Source organism: Geotrypetes seraphini, chromosome 6 (assembly GCF_902459505.1).
Source record: "Geotrypetes seraphini chromosome 6, aGeoSer1.1, whole genome shotgun sequence".
NCBI lineage: Eukaryota > Metazoa > Chordata > Amphibia > Gymnophiona > Dermophiidae > Geotrypetes > Geotrypetes seraphini.
Genome location: NC_047089.1, coordinates 137,213,300 through 137,236,854, shown reverse-complemented (window position 1 = coordinate 137,236,854; position 23,555 = coordinate 137,213,300). Strand labels below are relative to the sequence as shown.

The window sequence follows — 23,555 nt, the reverse complement described above, 5'->3', positions numbered from 1 at the left end:
CATGATGGAACTAAAGAGATTTCCCCTTCAGTTAATGGCCTGGTGAGACTGGCATCACAGTCATGTGCACGGATCACAAGACAAAGCTGATGGTTTTTTCACAGTAATCCTTTGTAGTGGGCGTCAACAAAGGGGTATTAGAATAAGTAAATGAACTCTAACTCCTAATTACAGAATCCTTAAATCAGAGTTCAAGCAAACTACAGGACAGACTAATAAAGACTCATATATGTATTTTTCAAAAGAGGACCATCAGATGGTATGACCTCCAAGCTCCAATCAGAGCACAACATTTTTCTCAAAATTTCTTACCCTAAAGAACCTGAATGTACATTTTTTGAGGCTACTTTTAATGAAAGAAAAAAAATTCACAATGCTCCTGGTCTAGCTATCAAGGAACAACAACTTGCTAATGCAGAAGTAAAGGAGGAAATATAGGGACCCTTTACAAAGCTGTGCTAATGTTTGTGTTTATTGAGAGTTTCTATACATCTACTAATGACTGGGGAGTCAATTCAGAGTGGTTTACATGAGCTTCTGTAGAGATGTTACCACACAGAGTTACAAAGAGCTTCTGCAAGGCGTTACAATACATTTTTAGAACTGTATCTCGCCCTGAATATATGATAGGGCAGTTAAACAAATTTTAAATAAACTTGAAACATAAATAAACTTGATGGGCTCTGTACTGAAATACACTGAGCTCTGTGGTGGTGTTACATTACCGAGTTATTAATACCGGCATGATTATGCCATAATCAGTTGTCCTACTTATGTTACTGGCACATTGATCATCCTACTTATATGCATATACTTATACCAAATCAATTATCCTATGAATATACACATATAATACTACACTTCTCCCTCTGTATTTGCTGTGATAGGGGATTAACAGAACCACAAATACAGAAAAACTGCAAATAACTTTTTCATATGTTATTCGCTGTTTTCTATTACAAACCATCGTGAATATGGTGAAACCGCGAATAACATGGTGGGAGACCTGGCCTGTTCCTGAAGGAGAGGCAAAACACGGTGAAAAAAGTGCTGAGGATCAGCGATTTTCTCTGTAAACGCTTGAAATCGGTGATTTCTCTATACAAGCTGATGTAATTTGGGGGGGAGGAGCCAGCAAGCTAAAAACCATGAATAGTTGAAACCACGATTGCTGAAACCGCGACAACGGAGGGAGAAGTGTAGGTTTACTATTGTAGCTAAATACATTATATTTACACACCTCCTAAGGAGGCCATTTCAACTAAATATGCAAAATTCAACGCATCCCTGAAAGTTCTAGTTTCCTCTCTCTGTCAACTTCATAATTTCAGTTGAAGTAGTCTGAGAAAAGGATAGTCTTTTCTAGCTTTAATTTCTTTGGTGCTTTTCTATTTGATGTCTTTGAAGAAGGGTAGTTGTATAAGGACTTTGGGCTCAAGAGAATAGTTTGTTACTTAGCTTATGTGCTGCATTCCCATTGCTAATGTTTATAAATGTTATACAAACATAAGAATTGCCGCTGCTGAGTCAGACCAGTGCTGCATTGTGCCCAGCAGTCCACTCCCACGGTGGCCCTTAGGTCAAAGACCAGTGCCCTAATTGAGTCTAGCCTTACCTGTGTACGTTCTAGTTCAGCAGGAACTTGCCTAACTTTGCCTTGAATCCCTGGAGTGTGTTTTCCCCTATAACAGCCTCTGGAAGAGCGTTCCAGTTTTCCACCACTCTCTGGGTGAAGAAGAACTTCCTTACGTTTGTACGGAATCTATGCCCTCTCGTTCTCTCTACCTGTCTTTATCTACTAAGTCTATTCCCTTCATTATGTTGAATGTTTCGATTATGTCCCCTCTCAGTCTCCTCTTTTCAAGGGAGAAGAGGCCCAGTTTTGCTAATCTCTCATTGTCCTTATTGTAATGCTTCATTTTCCATACGTAGTACACTGGCTTGCTTCAAAATCTCAGACGCTTCTCCTGCGCCAATGCGGCCAATGTTTCGCGGAATTGTATTACAAACACTGCTGCTTCAGGATTTATTCTCATAGATCGGCCTTCTCACTGCAAACTCAATCATAGTATACAAACGCAACAGGATTTCCCCCTAATAAGTGGCACATACAATTTTTAACATGTGGATTTTGTGTGTGCAGAGGCCACTTTTTAGTGTGGCTCTAAAATGGCTGCAATCTGCTTTTACCTATTAATGGTCACATGCTCATTTTGAAATTAGCGCATAAGCCCTATTTTGTAGGTGGCAAGAAATCCCACACTAATTGGTCAACGTCCACCAATATTCATATGCTAACCAGTTAGTGCAGAGCACGCCTACTCTCCCAAATACGCCTCAATGCTAAAAAAATGAAATCTGTTTTTTTGTTTTTTTTAGTGCATGGGAAGCACTTGCTGATCTCCAAACTACCACAGGATGCCTGAGTGTGTTCTGCGGTAGTGTCATTTTAACCTGTGGTAGGCATGCGCTAGTGCTTACTGCAACTTTGTTAAAGGACCCCATAGAGAGTTACTTCAGAAACCTGACACATTTTTGGATATGGATTTGGCTCACAACTTTTTCTTATAGTAACTCAAGGTTTCGGAGTGTTCCTGTTCAAGATGGCAAGAAATTTCTACCGTGGCCAACACTTTTGGACTTCCTATGAGCGTCGGAACATTTACCGCTCCAGGCCATGGTAGAAACCTCTACTGCGGCTTAGTGAAAGGGGATAAAAATGAGAAGGGATAGCTTTTGTAAAAGAAACATTAGACTTTCCAAGTTCTAAACCTTATAATAATAATAATAATTTATTTTTATATACCGCCAAAGCCATAAAAGTTCGAGGCGGTTTACAACAAGAAGTGCTGGACAATCAGGGAATAAAACACAATATAAAATAATCAGTACATACAGTGTAAAAGTAATCATTCAGTGTAAAAGTAAAACAGTAAATCCTTAACTTACAAATCGATTAAATAATTTTGTTTTTACTAATTTTCTAAAACTACAGCAAGATGAGGAATGCATAATGATATTACCCAACCATTATACACAGAGCTGCCACGTCACCCAGTTCTAGGAGGGAGATTTTAAGCCAATCCTAGAATTCTGACAATCTGAATCTGAACAATCTTAGTACCTAAAGTCCTGCATTCAATGCGTGAAATGAGCAGTGACATAGTAAGGGTGAGAGTTGCCTAAGGCGGTGATGCCCCTCCCTCGCCCTCTTCCCCCCTGCTGCATGCACACACCCCTTCTCGTTCCCTGTACCTTTTTAACTTCTCTGACGTGAGCAGCTTGTCTGCATTGGTGTCAGCTCGCCCTTCGATATCACTTCCTAGGCGCGGGCCCCAGAAGTGATATCAGAGAGAGAACCGATGCTGATGCAGGCAGCAACATTGCTCATGCTGGAGAAGTGAAAAAAGATACGGGGGTACGGGGGAAAGCAAGGGGTGCCCATGCATGGCAGGGGTGGGGGGGAAGGGAGGAGAGCAGGAGGGTTGCCGGTGCCCCTAGCAAGGCAGCATCTGCCCCCCTCCGCTCCCCACTATTACGCCACTGGAAATAAGGGTCTACAAATGCCACCATACAGTGAAATGTAAATAGGAAAAGGCATAAAAAAGTCTTCCTCTTGGAATAAGGAAAAACGGTAAATCAGTAAGCAGAAGAACCAATGAACCCATTTAAATAAAACATGCAACATAAAATCTGTTTTACTCTTTTGAGATTGTCAGGGACTTGTGACTTGGGTTGGCCACTGCTGGAAACAGCATACTGGGTTTGATGGACCTTCGGTTTGTCCTGGTATTGCAGTATTTACCGGTATGTTCTTAAAGAGAAAGAATAACTGTGGAATGCCACCTCACTGAAACTGAGAGCATTAAAGCGCTATTCAGTGTTCAAGAGAAACATAAAAACTTTAGTCTATAAAAAGATTTTTAGTTGAATATAGTAAGGAGATGGGAAAGTGAGTCTAATGATCTTGTATTTAGTGTGAGGGATATACTGTAACATACAGAAAACGCAGTGATTAATGGAATGGAATTTTAATGTATGCTGTTTTATTAATTGTAATTTGCTTTGAGCTAAATTAATGAAGAAAAGTGCTGTGTGTCTCAGGGACCCACAACTCCCTGTAGTCAATCTGTACTTACCAGTGCAGTGGCAGGTACTGTTGAAAAACTTAAGGGGCCACCTCTCTCGGTCATCCACATTGCGAAGGTTATAGGGCCCGCTCCAGGGCCTGTTGTCCACCTCCAGGGCAAGGCATTGACCCCGGCCTGTCAAGAAGCCACACCGGTCTGTAGGATCTGGGCCTAAGGGAGGGCAACACTGCTTCTGCACTATTGCTTCCACAGTTGTGCACGCTCGTGGAAACTGGGCTTGTGCTGGCAGCAGCCACAAGTTGCCCAGTAACCACATCAGCCCCCATGAGCTGAGTTTTAGCAGCATTATCCCCGATCCCTGCATAACCAGCACCTTCTCATTAAAAACAGCCAGCTAGTGCTGCTTGGTAACCAGTTCTAATGTGGACAGTTGTTCCTTTGCTGTCTCAGTATGCCTTGCATGTTCTGCTGCTTATATTCACTCCTAATTGTTCATTGTATCACTTCCGAGTTAGCCTAGCTGAAGAGTGAGTTCAGGGGCTGCCTAGGGTGGTGAAGATGGGGGATTAACATTGTAGGAATCCTCGTGCCTACCCCATGACATACAGGACAAGAAAGGAGCAATACATTATTTCTGTGCTGAAGGCAACAATAGTTGATTTATTTGTGACTCATGTGCTCTTTGACTGTTAAATCTGTGCACTGGAAAAAGCAAGCAGAAGCCTCTTCATCTCTCGATTTATGATTGATTGATTTAGGCTGCCTCTTAATTAACCCCTTGAAAAACTCTTTAGAAGTCAAAGTGCCATGCTGGTAAACTATGTGGTTGCTCCCTCTCTGAAAAAGGAAAAACGTTTGTAGAATCAAATCTTCCCTAGAGCAGTGTAGAGGAACGCTGAAATATCATTTTTTGGGGGGGTGGGGGAGAAGAAGAAGAAAATAGAAACTTGAATACTCTAGTGTTTTGGCAATTCCAATATGTAAGCAATCTAGTGGAGTGGAGAAATGGCCTAGTGCAGGGGTAGGCAATTCCAGTCCTTGAGAGCCGGAGCCAGGTCAGGTTTTCAGGATATCCACAGTAAATATGCATGAGATAGATTTGCATCTCAAGGAGGCAGTGCATGCAAATCCATCTCTTACATATTCATTGTGGATATCCGGAAAACCTGACCTGGCTCCGGCTCTCGAGGACCGGAATTGCCTACCCCTGTCCTAGTGATTAGAACAGCAGCCTCGGCACCTTGAGGTTATGAGTTTGATTCCCACTGCAGCTCCTTGTGACTCTGGGCAAGTCATTTAACACTTCATTGCCCCAGGTACAAAATAAGTACCTGTCTAAAACATGTAAACCACTTTGATTGTAACCACACAGAAAAAACAATATATTGAGTTCCATATCCTTTGAACTATATTTTTATTGATTTTAATGCTGAACCATTGCACAAATGTTTGCATGTCCATTAATATAAAAGTATACAACACAAATAGAAAGAACAGCATAACTGCGATCATATAACAAAATAAAATACGGTACACAAGGCCGCTTAGGGCAAATTTTCCCTGGTGCTGAAAATTGAGTGCCACAGTGTTCAAATAAACCCACTATAATAAAAATTCCCAATGCATTAAAACATGTGCTGACAGAAAAAAGATTGTACACTGATCCGGAAACCTGTTACTGTTTTCTGCATTGGATATGATAGATAGATATATGATAGATATCTCCCCTTCCTATCATTGCACAAGTGGGGACTGGCTCATGCATTGACAGAAAGTGAGTCAAAAAACAAAGCCTAGTAATAAAATACCTGGGCTCCGCCTACATGTACTACTAGAATGTCAACTGCTTTCACTGTACCACAGAAAAGTGGTATATCAAATCTCATTACTCTTTACTTTAACCCTTTATTCCCAGATACCCAGCTCAGGGAGGCCCTTGACCAGACAGTCTCCAGTGCTGCAGCATCCTCCTGTGGACTAGTACTAGGCGACATCCAGAAGCATCCTCCTTGCTTTCCTACCATCTTCCAAAATAGAAGCACCTGCCTCCTAGCAGTATGTCAGATGCACAGCTAGTTGTTGCTTCTTCTTTTTTTTCTTCTCTTCTTCTTCTGTTAGGACCAGAGATCCTTATTTTCTTTATTTTCCATCCTTTACAGGAGTTTGCTTCAACAAAATTTTGCACAGAGCTATTTGGTATTAGGTAGTTCAATTTTGGCATTCTTTACCCAATGATTTGAGAAGTAAAGTTCTTCTAATTTATTCTAGAAGAATTTAAAAACATAGGGCTCCTTTTACAAAGGTTAGGGCCTTAACGCGCGGAACAGTATGCACTAAAATGCCACGCACGCTAGCCGCTACCGCCTCCTCTTGAGCAGGCGGTAGTTTTTCGGGTAGCATGCACTAATATGGTGCGTGCACTAAAAACGCTAGCGCACCTTTGTAAAAGGAGCCCATAATTTATTTAGAAAGTTCTTATTATGATTTCTTTTATTTCTCTTATTTGTTTTGTTAGCCTCTATGAACCAAATTTGGGTGCTGGAGAAATAGAAAAGCTATATTACATTAAATTATTGTGGGGTGGTTTATTTTTTTATTTTTTGCTGTTTTTTTCCCATGTTTTCAATCCTTACCATTTTCCATCTTTGCTTACATTTCCCTTCCTTCCCAGCAACTCCTTTTCATTTCATTTATTCTCCCTTGCCCCCCCCCCCCGAGAAATCTCCCAAAATATTTGAGTTCATTTTCAGATTTTCCCAGATCTTTTCCCAATTTTCTAATGAGTAATTGAAAAAATAACTCATAAATCAATTGTACTTATTTAAACTCAGAGGATTTCACTGGTACAAGGGCGGCCTGGGATTGTTGAATCTTCGCTTTTTGACTATTGGTTGCGTCATGCATCATATTAATGATCTCTTCCAGGGCTCTTCTGCTTTTACCAACACTTCTTTGGAACTTTCTTGCTTTCAGCCTACAGTGCGTACCTTTATTCTGTTCCATTTAATTCACCTGAGCCTCTCTCTCGTATGGTGTTACACCGTCCTTTGCGGAAAGTTTGGCACTGGGTCTGCAAATTTCATTCAATCAGTTCTGCCATCACTCCTTTTCTGCCTAGCCGCTTTAATAGCTATTTTCTTCCTGGGGTGGATGGAACCAGTTTTGCTAGGTGGGAAGCAAGGGGCATTCATTATATGTTCCAATTGGTGGACAATGATGGGAGGATTAAGTCCTTTGTTCAGCTGCGGGAAGAATTTGATCTCCTGCTCACTGATTATTTTGCGTATATACAAATTCATCATTACCTTCATTCCCTACCCTCTGGTTCTTTAACAGCTTCTTGTCAGGAGTTGTTATCCACGGCCTTTACCATTGGCTTTCAGCTCCCTGTTCCTCTTAAATTCCATCATCGTCATTTGAAAGATGAGTCCCCCTTGTTTGACCATTCTAGATTACGGGATGCCAGGGCTTTAAATCTTGCTGTTGAATTATCTGATGATGCGATGTTACAAGCTGTCTGCAAGTTGCCTGCTTTTCATAAATATACTACTTTCTGGGAACAACATTATAAGTTGGTCCTCCGTCTGTACATTTCTCCTGAGAGGGCTTATCTTTCTGGGTTTCGAGAATCCGCTGCCTGTCTTAGGTGTCGGGCCCCTGAGACTGGCTTGGGACATATGTTTTGGACCTGTCCTACCATTTGCTCCTTTTGGGACGTCATATTTTTCTTTGTGGAGCGCATTTGGAACATCACTATACAACATTCTCTCTTGTTTTTGTTTGGTGCTGGGGGAGGGGAAGGGAGGGGATTTACTGCTTTTTTTAAGTGGACAGTACTCGTTGCTCTGAAATGTATTCTTCTTAAACGGTTTGACGTGGAGGCGCTGGACTACTTTCTCTGGTGGCATTGTCTGATTACCCTCCTGATGTGGGAACAATGGGATATACTGGACTTTTCCTCTCTCCCGGGGTGCTCTTTCAGCACACTTGGGAGCAGTGTTCCCGCTAAGCTGCGTTGACGTGCGCACGCGCACAAAATATTACCTCGCAGCGCACAAGTTTCTCGTCGCAGCGCACACAGTGTAGAGCACAGTTCTTCAACCGCCGGTCCGCAAACAAAATCTTGCCGGTCCGCGAAGGATTCGGTCCCCGCCGCAACGAAAGGCCGGCGTCAGCTGACTTGCAACTTCCTGTTGCAGTCGCTGTGCCGGGACTCCTGCCTTCGCCGGGACTCCTGCCTTCCACCGCGTTTGCCTCCTGCCTTGTCTCCGCACCTCCAGACCAGCAGCGGCAGCTGTGTATGCTTTTAACTTCGGCACAGAGCTGCCCCTAATCAATAGTTTAGCGCGGTTTCATAAGGCAGCCTCGGGGCCTTTGCTAGGCCGGCCCACATCGCATCATCGAAGCGGGCCGGCTATCAAAGGCCCCGAGGCTGCCTCATGAAACCGCGCTAAACTATTGATTAGGGGCAGCTCTGTGCCGAAGTTAAAAGCATACAGAGCTGCCGCTGCTGGTCTGAACTCTTGGGCCGCTGAAGGAGGGCAAAAAGCAGCTGTCCTGGAGGTTTCCCTTCCTCTCGCCTTTACAGGTTCCTTTTTTCCACCTTTTTTTTTTTCCTTCAAACGGCAACGGGCCCCAGCATCGACATCAATCAAGTAAGTTCCACTGTCAATCAAGCGGTTCTGCTCGGCCAAAGCTTCCCCTGTGACATGAGCCACCCTCAGGGGAAAGAAAGTGACCCACAAAGGTGAGGGGAAGGGGGGCAGATGATGGAAGTTGGGGGGGGGAGAGAGAGAGAGAGAGAGAGAAGGGGCAGATGATGGAATGGAGGAGATGAGAGAGAGAGAGAAGGGGACAGATGATGGAAGTGAGAAGAAGGGAGAGAGAGCAGAAGGCAGATGGATGTCAGTTGAGAAGGGAGAGCAGATGCTGAATGGAAGTGGGGAAAGAACACATACTGGATGGAAGGAGGAGATAAATAAAGGGGGAAGAAAATAGTAAGATAATGGAGGGGTGAGGGAAAGGGGTGACAAGCTGTGTGTAGACACAGTGAAAAGAGGGAAACGGGACTAAATAGTAAGAAAGAATTTAATTTAGATGGAGGCAGAAAATAGAGAAGGAAGACCAGAGAAGAAAAGGGAAGAGAGAGCAGAGAATGATCAGATCTGAGTGGAGGAAATGAGAAGAGAGATATGCTAAAAACCACAGGGGGGAGGGAAGGATAGAGATGCCAGACCATGAGGGGAACAGAAGGAAGATGATGGATGCTAGACCAAATTGGGGGGTGGGGGGGGGGCAGGAGGAGAGATGGCAGGGAAAGACAGACAGTGAATGGAAGGGGCAGATGCTGGACTGAAGAGACAGAGAAGGTTATCATGCTGCTGTACCGGGCCATGGTACGCCCTCACCTGGAGTACTGCGTCCAGCACTGGTACTTTAAGAAGGACACGGTACTACTCGAAAGGATCCAGAGAAGAGCAACTAAAATGGTTAAGGGGCTGGAGGAGTTGCCGTACAGCGAAAGATTAGAGAAACTGGGCCTCTTCTCCCTTGAGCAGAGGAGATTGAGAGGGGACATGATAGAAACATTCAAGGTACTGAAGGGAATAGACTTAGTAGCTAAGGCAGGGAGAACGAGAGGGCACTCTCTAAAGTTGAAAGGGGATAGATTCCATACAAACGTAAGGAAGTTCTGTGGTAGAAAGCAACATATTTATTTGGCTCATAACTTGCTGGCGCCCGATATTTTTAGCTCACAGTGAAAAAAGTTTGCTCACAACACCCGCCCGCTTAGAGGGAACACTGCTTGGGAGCCCTTCTGGAACACCATAACTCCTCTGGCTCGTAGATGCATGCTCAACTGTTGATATCTTGTTTTTGTATACTGTTGTGTTCCTTCCTTATATATGAATATGTATTCTTGTACTGTACTGCAGTTCATTCTATGAGTTGCAACTGGAAGGAGGACTGGAGGTTGGGAGGGGGCTTTAGTGTTGTGGGTCTTTTTGTTATAACTTGAGCTTGTTTCTGTTTCACCTTGTGCCTTTACTCGTTTTCTTTTTTTTTTTTTTTTTATTTATCAAATTTTTCATCATTATCATTTATACAGATAATAATAAAGAAAGGAAAATCACAAGTAAAGCATAACTATTCTAACATAGGACATCTCATTAACTCCTCAAGTCCACATAAATGGGAGAAAATATCCTAGTAATCTAAACAAATCATTCAATATCAATATAATCCTTGATCAAAGATCAACATTAATGGTGCATCAATACTTTAAACTCCTAATATTAATTCACGTGATGTCTAACTAACTTCATTAAGTTGTAAAAATTGTTCCAACTGAATCGAGTCCCAATATACATATTCAGTATCTTTAAATTTAATTAAGCATTTAGAGGGAAATTTTAGGTAAAAAGTGGCTCCCAAAGCCAACACTCTTGATTTCAGAGCTAAAAAAGCTTTTCTCCTCAATTGCGTGGCTTGGGCCACATCTGGAAAAATCAGTACATTATCTCCACAAAATTTCACTTGCTTATTCCGAAAATAAGCCTTCATAATTAAAGATTTATCTATTTCTCTTGCACATGTTATCAATAGGGTAGATCTAGTTTGAATTCTATCTTGAGAATCCTCCAAAAAGCCAGTTAAATCAAAATCAATTTGTTCCAACTGATCTACACCCATTTCTGTGGGAATTTTCTTTCTCTGAGGAATATAATATAAATTAGTTATGGGCAAATTCTCTGCGTCAGTTAAGCCCAATGTTTCCTTAAAGTATTTCCGAATCAATATTTCTGGGGATAATAATTGAGTTCTTGGGAAATTAACTAACCGTAGGTTTTTTTCCCCTTTGAATATTTTCCATTTTCTCAAATTTCATATGAGTAATATGAGAATCTTTAACTGTTGTTGAGGTCACTGCTTGCAATGTAACCACATGAGACTCAGTTGTTCTAATACATTTTTCCATAATTTTCAAATTAGAATCAACATTTTCCAACTTATCAATCACCTCCTGTGAAAATTTTACATCCTGAGTCACCACTGACTTTAATAACCCCTCCATTCTAATATTTATTTGCCATAAATCTTTAAGCGTAACCTCCTGTGGCTCTACCTGGGAGTCTATTGCAAGTAAAGCCTCATCTTGAAATGATAAGGCTTTAGGTATGGCCCCATAAATTAATGAGGACAACACCTGTTGCACAGGTACTCCAACAGGTTGAGAACTGGAACCTGAATTAGGATCCAAACCTACTGGAACATTTGGTGGAGGCGGTGGAGTTCTTCCTGGGGGACTAAGAGACGCCCCTGATAGCGAGTCAGCTCCCTGACTTTGGCCCAAGGCACTGGTTGAAACAAGGTGTCTCTCTATGGGACCAGGCAAATTAGGTGTTGATACTTTTGGTTTCCCCTTTCTTTTCCCCATAGTAATTCAATAATACATACAATTAGTGCTGCTTCCCTTGTCTCCCAGAGTCTCCCAGGGGCTCCCAGCTGACGTCAGGGCAGCTATCCCCGCAAGTGCCTGAAGAGATCTGCTCCTGACGCTCTGACTCGGGCTGTTAGGTGAGTGCTGCAGTCCTGGGCAGGTATAGTCCACCACTTCTGGCACCTCAGATAAAATATTTTCTCCAGGGGAGTGCAGTCGTGGCGTCCCTTTCACTGGCAATGAAAGGACCCGCGTGACATCAGGGCAGCTATCCCCGCAAGTGCCTGCAGAGATCTGCTCCCGACGCTCTGACTCAGGCTGTTAGGTGAGTGCTGCAGTCCTGGGCAGGTATAGTCCACCACTTCTGGCAACTCAGATAAAATATTTTCTCCAGGGGAGTGCAGTCGCGGCGTCCCTTTCACTGGCAATGAAAGGACCCGCGTGACGTCAGGGCAGCTATCCCCCGCAAGTGCCTTCAGAGATCTGCTCCCGACGCTCTGACTCGGGCTGTTAGGTGAGTGCTGCAGTCCTGGGCAGGTATAGTCCACCACTTCTGGCACCTCAGATAAAATATTTTCTCCAGGGGAGTGCAGTCGCGGCGTCCCTTTCACTGGCAATGAAAGGACCCGTGTGACGTCAGGGCAGCTATCCCCGCAAGTGCCTGCAGAGATCTGCTCCCGACGCTCTGACTCGGGCTGTTAGGTGAGTGCTGCAGTCCTGGGCAGGTATAGTCCACCACTTCTGGCACCTCAGATAAAATATTTTCTCCAGGGGAGTGCAGTCGCGACGTCCCTTTCACTGGCAATGAAAGGGACGGATGGGAGCACAGGTGGTATTCTCATCGATCCTTCCAGTTAGAGGCAAGGGAAGAGCCAGAGATGAGTGTATTCAGAGGACCAACGAGTGGCTACACGGATGGTGCAGGGAGATGAATTTCGGATTTCTGAACCATGGAGAGGCACTACAGGGACTTCAGGGACCAGACGGACTTCATCTAACCAGCAGGGGTAAGAAGGTCTTCGGACACAGACTAGCACGTCTGCTTCGAAGAGCTTTAAACTAGGTAAGTTGGGGGAGGGTACCAGTGCAGTGGGTAACTATCCTGAGGAGGAGAGTCACAGCTCCACTTCAGAGTCTGAGGTAAGTGCTCACTTTGCTATCAATTCCAAGTCCGTGGTAAGTACTCACATTGCAAATAATTCTGAGTCCGTGATAAATACACACATTGCAAACAATGAATTTGGGGCCACACTAACTCAGATGGGGAACTACCCACAGGGTCCTAGCAATCACAAGGCATGGAGGGCTATGTATGTCAATGCACACAGTTTAGGCAATAAAATTCTGGAACTGGAGACCGAAATAATAAATGCTGATCTAGATGTAGTGGCGATTTCCGAAAGTTGGTTCACGGACTCTCATGGGTGGGATATGGCTATACCGGGTTACAACTTACTTCGTCAAGACAGGGAGGGCAAGCTAGGAGGAGGGGTAGCGCTATACACTAGGGAGGACATTAAAACTACAAGAATCACGGAGGTCAAGTACACCGGGGAATCCCTCTGGGTAAACCTAGCCAGAGGCAAAGAAAAGTGTCTGTATCTTGGTGTAATATACAGACCACCAAGACAGCTGGAAAACAAAGACATAGAATTAATCAAAGATATAGAGAATATCACTTTAAGGGGGGACACTGTTCTGCTTGGGGACTTCAACATGCCCGATGCAGATTGGAACACGCTCACAGCGACAATCAGCGCCAGCAGAAGGCTATTATCCGCCATTAAAGGAGCACAACTCAAACAACTGGTATCAGAGCCAACTAGGGCACAGGCGATTCTGGACCTGGTACTCACCAATGGAGAAAGCGTATCGGAGGTCTCGGTAGGCGATAAGTTAGCCTCCAGTGACCACAACATGGTATGGTTCAACCTCAAGAAAGATTTCACTAGATCGAGCATGACAACAAAAGTACTCAACTTTCGAGGCGCTGACTTCAAACGCATGGGAGATTTCGTCCATCACACACTACAAAATCAAGATGTGGCCGATAATGTGGAGGACATGTGGTCAACCTTGAAATCTACCTTACATGCAGCAACGACCCGATACATAAAATCAACAAGCAAACGGCGAAGAAACATTAGACCCCAATGGTTCACCGCAGAGATCTCGGATCTCGTTAAAGAAAAGAAGCTTGCATTCATTTCCTACAAACATTCAGAGACAAGGGAGGCTAAATTGGAATACAAGGCCAAGTCTACAGCGGTGAAAGCGGCAGTCAGAGAGGCCAAGCATCAAGCTGAAGTAAACCTAGCAAGGAACATTAAGAAGGGTGACAAATCTTTCTTCAGGTATATTAGCGACAGAAAAAGAAACACTGATGGGATAGTGCGCCTTAGGAAATCAGATGGGAGGTTTGTAGAATCAGATTCAGATAAAGCCGAACTATTAAATGAATACTTCTGCTCGGTCTTCACCTGTGAGGCACCAGGGTCTGGTCCACAGTTGCAGGTAAAGCAAAGTTCAGAAGACCCATTTCGGGATTTTGAGTTTAATTCCGGAGACGTCTACCACGAATTATCAAGACTCAAGGTGAACAAAGCCATGGGCCCGGACAATCTACATCCCAGGGTGCTCAGTGAGCTCAGGGACGTCCTGGCAGAACCTTTATCCGTACTCTTCAATCTGTCCCTGAGAGCGGGAATAGTCCCCTTGGACTGGAAAACAGCTAACGTCGTTCCTCTGCACAAAAAAGGTTGCAGGACAGAGGCTGCGAATTACAGACCGGTAAGTCTCACATCGGTAGTGAGTAAACTCATGGAGACACTCATCAAACGCAAGTTGGACATGATACTAGACGAGGAGGAACTACGCGATCCCCACCAACATGGATTCACCAAGGGTAGGTCCTGTCAATCCAATCTCATCAGTTTCTTTGACTGGGTAACGAGGAAACTGGATTTGGGAGAGTCCCTAGACGTCGTGTACTTGGACTTCAGCAAAGCTTTTGATAGCGTCCCCCACCGCAGGCTATTGAGCAAAATGAAATCGATGGGATTAGGTGAAACACTTACAGCATGGGTTCATGATTGGCTGAGTGGTAGACTTCAGAGGGTGGTTGTTAATGGTACCATCTCTAAAACATCGGAGGTAGCCAGTGGGGTGCCGCAGGGCTCGGTCTTGGGCCCGATCCTGTTCAACATATTTGTAAGAGACATGACTCAAGGACTTCAAGGTAAAATAACATTATTCGCTGATGATGCCAAACTATGTAATATTGTGAGTAACGGCAATCTGTCCGACAGCATGACGCAAGACCTGCTTTTGTTGGAACAGTGGTCCTCGACCTGGCAGCTTAGCTTCAACGCTAACAAATGCAAGGTCATGCACCTTGGCAACAATAATCCGTGCAGAATGTACACATTGAATGGAGAAACCTTAGCAAGGTCTGCCGCAGAACGGGATTTGGGGGTGATCATCAGCGATGACATGAAAACAGCCAAACAAGTGGAGAAGGCTTCATCTAAGGCTAGGCAAATGCTGGGTTGTATCCGGAGAAGTTTTGTTAGTCGGAAGCCCGACGTCCTAATGCCTTTGTACAGAACCATGGTGAGACCTCATCTGAAGTACTGCGTACAATTCTGGAGGCCACATTACCGCAAAGATGTGCTGAGAATCGAATCGGTACAGCGAATGGCCACCAAGATGGTCTCGGGGCTCAAAGAGCTATCATACGAAGAAAGGCTGAACGAATTGCGGCTATACTCTCTCGAGGAACGTAGAGAGAGAGGGGACATGATTGAGACGTTTAAGTATATCACTGGTCGCATCAAGGTAGAAGATAATGTTTTCCTTCTTAGGGGACCCTCAGCCACAAGAGGACACCCGCTGAAAATAAAGGGCGGGAAGTTTCATGGCGACACCAGGAAGTACTTCTTCACTGAAAGAGTGGTGGACAGCTGGAATAGTCTCCCAGTACAGGTGGTTGAGGCCAGCAGTGTGCAAATTTTTAAGATCATTTGGGATGCTCATGTCAGATCTCTTCGAGGGAAAAGGTCATCAGAGAGCAATTAACTAGGGGGTTGGGTCATTGGAGTGGGCAGACTCGATGGGCCTTGGCCCTCTTCTGCCGTCACTTTCTATGTTTCTATGACCCGCGTGACGTCAGGGCAGCTATCCCCGCAAGTGCCTGCAGAGATCTGCTCCTGACACTCTGACTCGGGCTGTTAAGTGAGTGCTGCAGTCCTGGGCAGGTATAGTCTACCACTTCTGGCACCTCAGATAAAATATTTTCTCCCGCCTTTGCTCGTTTTCTATGTTGAGCTCAATAAAATATATTTGTGGGAGTGTGGCTCAGTGGTTAAAGCTACAGCCTCAACACCCTGAGGTTGTGGGTTCAATCCCACACTGCTCCTTGTGACACTGGGCAAGTCACTTAATCCCCCCATTGCCCCAGGTACATTAGATAGATTGTGAGCCCATCGGGACAGACAGGGAAAAATGCTTGAGTACCTGAATAAATGCAAGTAAACTGTTCTGAGCTCCCCTGGGAGAATGGTATAGAAAATTGAATAAATAAACTCAGAGGATTGTGCACTTAATCAATTTTGCATGCAATTTTCTTAGCAGCTCAGAGTGTGCACTAATGAATGCATATTTAGATTTTTTTAAAATTGCACCCCTGTGCCTCCATCCTCAGCAGTGACAGTTCTGGCTACCTTCTGCCTGTTTGATTATGCACGTGCTGTCCTGGTTCTTTCTTGCTGTGTATATGGGTATGGCCCAGGTACAAGTCTTCATGGCGAGTATATTCTGGGTGGCTGTTCCATGCGTCTATCAGTAGAACAAATCCAGCAGCTTCTTTGGTTTCTAGATTTTACTTTGTACTGAACATATAGTACTAACCCCGGCATTCACATCAGTCTCTCAGTGCGACATTAGAGACTAAATATAGCAAAATAATTTGCAGCCAGCGGAACCTTTTTTGGTCATCTTACTTTCTCTGTAAAATGGCCCAAGTCTAGTTTTTTCCTTCCTTGCAAATCTTTCCATAACTCTCGCAGTAATTCAGTCATCGTTAGAATCTTAGAGGCAAAACTCTTGGCATGTGCAAGTTATAAAGTTATTTTTTACCATAAAGCACATGATATAATGTGACAGTGCTTCAGAGCAAAGGAAACTGTTTATTTCAATGCAAGTCACCCACTTCCAGGCTAAACTTGATATTAGAATACTATACATAGAAAAAAAAAAAAATGAAGTTGAAAGAAACAACTCAGAACTCCATTACCCATTACTCTCTAATTTAAGTACATTAAAAAATTTGTGATGTTTCCTTAAAAAAAATGTATGGGAGACATCTTTTTTGACCAATGACAGAGTCTTTATTCAGCCAATGACAGTGTCTTTACTCAGAAACATTCACTTTCACAGCTCAGAGTGTTCGTTTCAGCTACTATACGAGTTATTACTCCTCAGCGTTTTCAGTTTCTTTATGAGTGTCCCCTGAGTAAGGTGTCTCAATTATGCCGAAACTAGGATCCTTGGGACATTTCTGAGTAAAGACTATCATTGGGTGAAAAAGACGTCTCCCTTGCCTTTTATTGGATTGTCTGTATCTTAAGGCGAGGTGTTCTTCTTTTGCCTGTCTAAAAAATGTATGCAATTTGTATTCAGATTTGCATCGTCTATCTGAATTTTCATTTATTACCTTTTAATTTTTTCATGAAAAATCACTAAACCATTTTAACCTTCATTCCACAGCAATGTTCAGCTGTTTGATTTACATGCAGGTGTGTACTTTGATATCTATGAAATCCACTGACCGCTCCAAGTCCAAAGAGCGGACTGGGTGTGATGGCACACATTCTGTCCCTTAGCTGGCTTAGCACACCTTACAACAGATTTAAAGTGCATCAATCAAAGAATTAACATTAAGGTTATTACTAGTGCTAGAAGATATGATAGGATTACAATTTGTTTTAAAGGAAACACACTAGCTCCCATGTATGTTTCATATGAAGTAAAAAAAAAAAAAAATCTTAGTGTAAGGTAGGGTTACCAAATATCTGAGAAAACCCAGACATGTCCTCTTTTTAGAGGACTATCCTGGTGCCCAGATGGATTTTCAAACCTGGCAGTTTGTCTGGGTTTTGGAAAACCTTAAGCTCAGGACCACGTCTGGAGGGCCTCTAAGCATACACAGATGTAATGCTGCCAGCATTACATTACTGCAGGGGTGTCAAAGTCCCTCCTCGAGGGCCGCAATCCAATCGGGTTTTCAGGATTTCCCCAATGAATATGCATGAGATCTATTTGCATGCACAGCTTTCATTGCATGCTAATAGAGCTCATGCATATTCATTGGGGAAATCCTGAAAACCCGACTGGATTGCGGCCCTCGAGGAGGGACTTTGACACCCCTATTACTATATGCTGGCTGTTAGCATTGTGCTGACCTAACCCGAGTGTCAGCAAAGGCCTATGGGATATTTTATTAAATAAATCTGATCCTGGGAATGTTAGTGCAGACAGACTGAATGGCTCCTGGCCAGTCTAACAAAAGACATTAGAATGCCACTAAATGACTTCTAAAATACCAATACTTGAGATTAACAAAGTACCCTTGGCATAGTATTGGGGATGGCAGGGCTGTTATTGAGTGAGAGTTCCCAAGAAAGGGACTTGGGGGTAATAGTGGACATGACAATGAAGCTGTCGGCACAATGCACAGCGGCTGCTAAGAAAGCGAATAGAATGCTAGGAATAATCAAGAAAGGTATTACAAGCAGAACAAAAGAAGTTATCCTGCCGTTGTATTGGGCGATGGTGCGCCCGCATCTGGAGTACTGCGTCCAATATTGGTCGCCGTACCTAAAGAAGGATATGGCGATACTTGAGAGGGTTCAGAAGAGAGCGACACACTTGATAAAAGGTATGGAAAACCTTTCATATGCTGAAAGATTGGAGAAACTGGGGCTCTTTTCCCTGGAGAAGCGGAGACTTAGAGAGGATATGATAGAGACTTACAAGATCACGAAGGGCATAGAGAAAATGGAGAGGGACGGATTCTTCAAACTTTCGACAACTACAAGAACGAGGGCATTCAGAAAAATTAAAAGGGGAGATTCAGAACCAATGCTAGGAAGTTCTTCTTCACCCAACGGGTGGTGGACATCTGGAACGCGCTTCCAGAGGGAGTGATAGGACAGGGTATGGTATTGGAGTTCAAGAAGGGATTGAACAATTTTCTGAAGGAAAAGGGGATAGAAGGGTATAGATAGAGGCTACTATACAGGTCCTGGACCTGATGGGCATGATGGACCTCAGGTCTGACCAAGCAGAGGCACGGCCTATTTTCTTAATAGCCTACAGAGCCATGGAATTTCAACAAATGTGCTAAAGACAGATACTTAAGGAAATCAAACAAAGAATGGCTCCAGCTACTTGTTCTTAAAGACAGGGGCTTATTGTCAGTTGAGAACCAATGTGACAGAAGGAAGATACTGGAAAATATGTTAAGATCAGTACTTATCAAGAATAGATACTATTTTTAGAACAAACTCAAACCTATAAATACAGGCTAAAATCCTCTCTTGGCTTCTCTCTTCTTCCTCTTCACATCTATACACCAGAAACACACACAACCATTCATTTAGACAGGCCATAGAAATAAACACAGAAGAGAAGTAGCTCTAAATCTAACTGTATACTATATATTTGTAAAAGTCTATTCCTATAAACTGCAGTCATAGTACATGGGCTTGTTGTACCACTGGGGCTCGATCACATCTGAGAAGCTGAAAGCTATGCCATCGTTAGTTTCACTATCAGCAGGGCCTCCCAAGGTGGACAGGTTTCCGTGGAGATGTCAGACTAACGATGTACCATCCATCTGGGCAGCAGTAGATGGGCAGTATTGGAGGTGGAAGATCACATTTGATGCAACAGTGGCAGCATCAAATTTATACTGCACAGAAAAAAGGTCCAGCAATCTACTTCTGTATTCTGCCACGAAAACTTGATGGTGTTCATCAGATCACTAGGACTTGAATATAAGTCGATGGCACCTAAAAACATTCCTATAAAATATACTTTTTATGCACCATCTGCCTCTTGTCTCATTCTACTTCCTACTGTCTCTTTGAGGGCTGAACTCAGGACCTCTCAGGACACCCACACAAAGACAAGCCAAAATCACACAAACACAAATGTTTAAAGGCATAAACGCACATGCGTGCAACATGATCGTGTTGCATCCACACATACTTGGAGGCCCTGCTGAGTGGGGCTGGGGTGGAACGGAGTTTTACTGGGGGGGCAGAATAGGGTGGGGCCATATGTTCTCTTTAAGGAGCAAATATGGTAAGGTGAATGTAACAGCATAAGAAGTGGCCATATCCTATAGACCCCCCTCACAGTGCCTCACCCTATGGTTAAGGCCTGCACTCTGTCCAAAAGGGAAGTGATATGAGAGAGGTGGAGCCAGAAAAGCAGGAACTAGAGGAGAGCAGCAGAGCTGGGCCAGAGCACATACAATGCACAAGGAGCTAAAGAATTTAGCTAGCCAATTCAAAGAAACTTCCCAAAAGAGAAATCCCACCATGCAGCCAAACTACAGAGTGGAAGACAAGCCCAGTGAAGTCTTCAGCAGTACAAAAGGAAAACTACTGGGACCCCAGAAGCACCTTACTTGGGAGATCAAGGTTATTAAAAGTGAACCGTTCCGTCACCTGGGAGGGTTAATCAGGGTCTCCTGCTACAGAAAAGATCTACCAGATACCAGGGATGAGAACGTGTGTGATTGAAGTTCTACTTGGTCATGAGGTTGGTTGGGCCAAGCTCACTCTTACACAACTGGCTGTGGCAAGAGGGAACATGGCAACATGCGACCTGGGCAATGAAAAGGGAGTAGTCCAAGCAATTTATTTGATGAGTCAAGCCCCATTTTGCATCAAAGGCTGGGGAGCAAGACAATTTGAATGCCAGTTGCTGGCTCCATTAAAGGTCTGTAGAGAGAAGCTGGTATCCACAGAAGTCACCCTTAGCCCAGATGTGCCAAAGAGTTGCAGAGTGGAAACACAAACCGGAGTGGGAAATGAAGGCACTATTACAGGCAGAAAGCCTACGCAGCCTGTCCATTGCCAGCCCACAGCTGGAATAAACTGGCTGAGGTCTCCCAGGGAATGCATAAGATCCTGAAACCAAGGCAAAGGAGCTAGCCAGACACCCAGAGCAGTGATTTCCATTGCTGGAGATGCCTCTTTGCTAAATAATTGCCTGTTTTTTCCCTTGCATCACAGTAATGAGGAATTCAATTGATATGTAGGTTCTATATAGGAATTTGTAGTGGTCCATCTTCACCCCCTATGTTTAAAAGACCCACACCCTTGATCCCTGGAGGTGTGCTGGTGTTCACATTTGCAATGCTAACTTTTCATAGGTAGGGGTTGGTGCTGGTATGGTTCTGAAGATCTGTTTAGAAACATGATGGCAGATAAAGGCTAAATGGCCCATCTAGTCTGTCCATCCACAGTAACCATTATCTCTTTCTCTGAGAGATCCCACATGCCTATCCCAGGCCCTCTTGAATTCAGACAGTCTCTGTTTCCAAGGCTTTGTCTTACATCACACAATTTTTGGTAGTAGAGGGAGTTTGTGTTGATATCATTGATTTGACACCAACTTTCAAGTTTATTAAAATTTGTTATCCCACCTTTACATAATAAAAATTGTAGGGTGCAGGGAACAAATTAACATCGGATACCTATGTTGAATGCTGAAGTATTAATATTTTGCTCACACATCAATACCAGCAAACAACAAATATTTGATCACTTTTAATCCACAGAAATATATGCACAGCTTAGGCAATGATTTCACGAGTTTAATCATTATTTAGCACTTCTCATTGACCCAAGTTTATGCGTTTTATTCATGCACTTTATTTCTCTGCATTGAAATATATTAAATAAGAACTTCCCTCAGTTGTACACCATCTGGCCCAATTCCTTTATCCACCTTTCGTTTAGCAAGATTCTCAGACATAATCCTCTGAAAATCGATCAGGGGTTACCATATCTCCAACCCTATTTGCTTTTGTTTTCTACAGTCCCACTCCCAGCCTTTCAGCTGACAGTTTAGATCTCAGTGGTAAAAGGGCTACTCTTGTTACTTAACTATCAAAATCCTTACACAAACGATGATTAGGGAAATTCTATACCATAAACCTCAAGAAGTGCATATATATCATATACAGGTTTATGATTTCTTCAGGCTAAAAGACCTCAAGCGTTCACACTCAAGGTCTTTTAGTCTGAAGAATCATAAACCTGTATACGATATATAAGAACATAAGAATTGCCATCTCCGGATCAGACCCTGGGTCCATCAAGTCCAGTGATCCACACATGCAGAGGCCCCGCCACGTGTACCCTGGCATAGTTTGAGTCCCCATATCACTGTATGCTTCTCAAGGGAGATGTGCATCTAATTTATCCTTACCCGTATCACTCTATGCCACTCTTAAAGAGATGTGCATCTAGTTTATATATGCACTTCTTGAGGTTTAAGGTATAGAATTTCCCTATTCTTCATCGTTTGTGTAGGGATTTTTGTCTTAGACTATATTTAGTGAGTATTGGTGACCTTAACTATCAAATCATATTTTTTTACCATGACAGTACCTGTTCCACCCAAAAACTGAAACTTTCCTTTCCCTCTCTAAAAAGGCGTCTCCCTTGTAGGAAAAACTAGGTTCCTCCCTCCCTTTTAGAATCACTGAGCTCTGGAACAACCTTACCTCCCCACTTAGGAATCCGAGCTTCCTCCAACTCTTCCGTAAACATCTGAAAACCTGGTTATTCTCAAAAATGTAACTCTTCCTTCCTCTCTGTTTACTCTAGTCCTCTAAATTTCCTCTTCATCTTTCCCTCCACTGGAGTTCCTTTCTACCCTAATTGTTGTTAACCGTGTCAAGCTCTGCGAATGTTGAGATGATGCGGTATACAACCCTAAGGTTTAGTTTAGTTTGTGGTCAAACAATATGTATGTTTCTAGATGTAGCCAAGCCCACTCATTTCCTTACTGATTAGACACAAATTTATAATTGTATATTAACTTTGATCTAGCAGTTTTGTGGAAGAAAAAAAACCACACCAAACTATACGTAGTGAAAGACATTAAGCTTTTTGTAACCTAGATGACCTTTTCCAGGTTGTAAAAAGGCAAGTAATAACATTTTTTTCCCATTCATTGACCCAGCAAATTCACATAATTTTTTTTTCCTTTCCTTTCCTTCTCTCTCTCTCATTGCTCAGCCATAGTTTTCTTGATCATTTTCTGAGTGCATCCTTTCATATAGACAGATTCTCAATTATCTTAGAGAATGACATGGTGACAAAATTAATTATTTCTGGCGCCTATCTTTGTGTGAATCGTGCCTACATAGGCGCTTTAGGCTACTATTGCTACTTCTGGTGTAGGCCACTTTGGCATTTGGCAGCCTAAAACACCTACATAGGCATGATAACATCGACTTAATCTTGTTGGGTTTTTTTTGGTCATTTCTTAAGGTGTTCAATTAACTTAGGCATCTGTAGGGTTTTAGAATTTCCCTCTAAGTGCCCATGTGCCTCCTAGGAATAAAATAGGATATGCAGCATTTAGTGTATGCCAATTCTGTTGGCATGCACTTAGCTTTAGTAAATAATCCCTTTGTTCTGTTGTGTTATGTTAATAGCATAGGCTTTTGATGACTCTGAAATTACTTTGGTACACAACAATTCTCACGGATAGTATATGTAATACAATATATAGCTGCTCCCACCCCCTCAGTTTGTTTTCTACAAGCAAGTTGCTCAGAAGTGGTTGTTTTTTTTTTTTTGTAAATCTTTATTCATTTTAAAATATTACAAGTGTATAATAGTCAATTAGAAAAATTTTAACAAATCACTTGACAATCTTACTTAAACTCCTTAAAATATATAAATATAAAAGAATCCCTTCCCACGCACCCATAT

At 43.1% G+C, this 23,555-nt stretch overlaps 1 protein-coding gene across 1 annotated transcript in view; it reads right to left on the bottom strand.

Moving 5' to 3' along the window:
* Positions 1–4,674, bottom strand: part of DCT (dopachrome tautomerase) — a 49,743-nt gene extending 45,069 nt beyond the window's left edge. Inside the window, exon 1 of the mRNA XM_033949222.1 lies at positions 4,140–4,674. Coding sequence (XP_033805113.1) covers positions 4,140–4,455 — 316 coding nt within the window. The 5' untranslated portion in view covers positions 4,456–4,674. The remainder of the gene's footprint in view (positions 1–4,139) is intronic.
* Between the last annotated feature and the right edge of the window lie 18,881 nt (positions 4,675–23,555).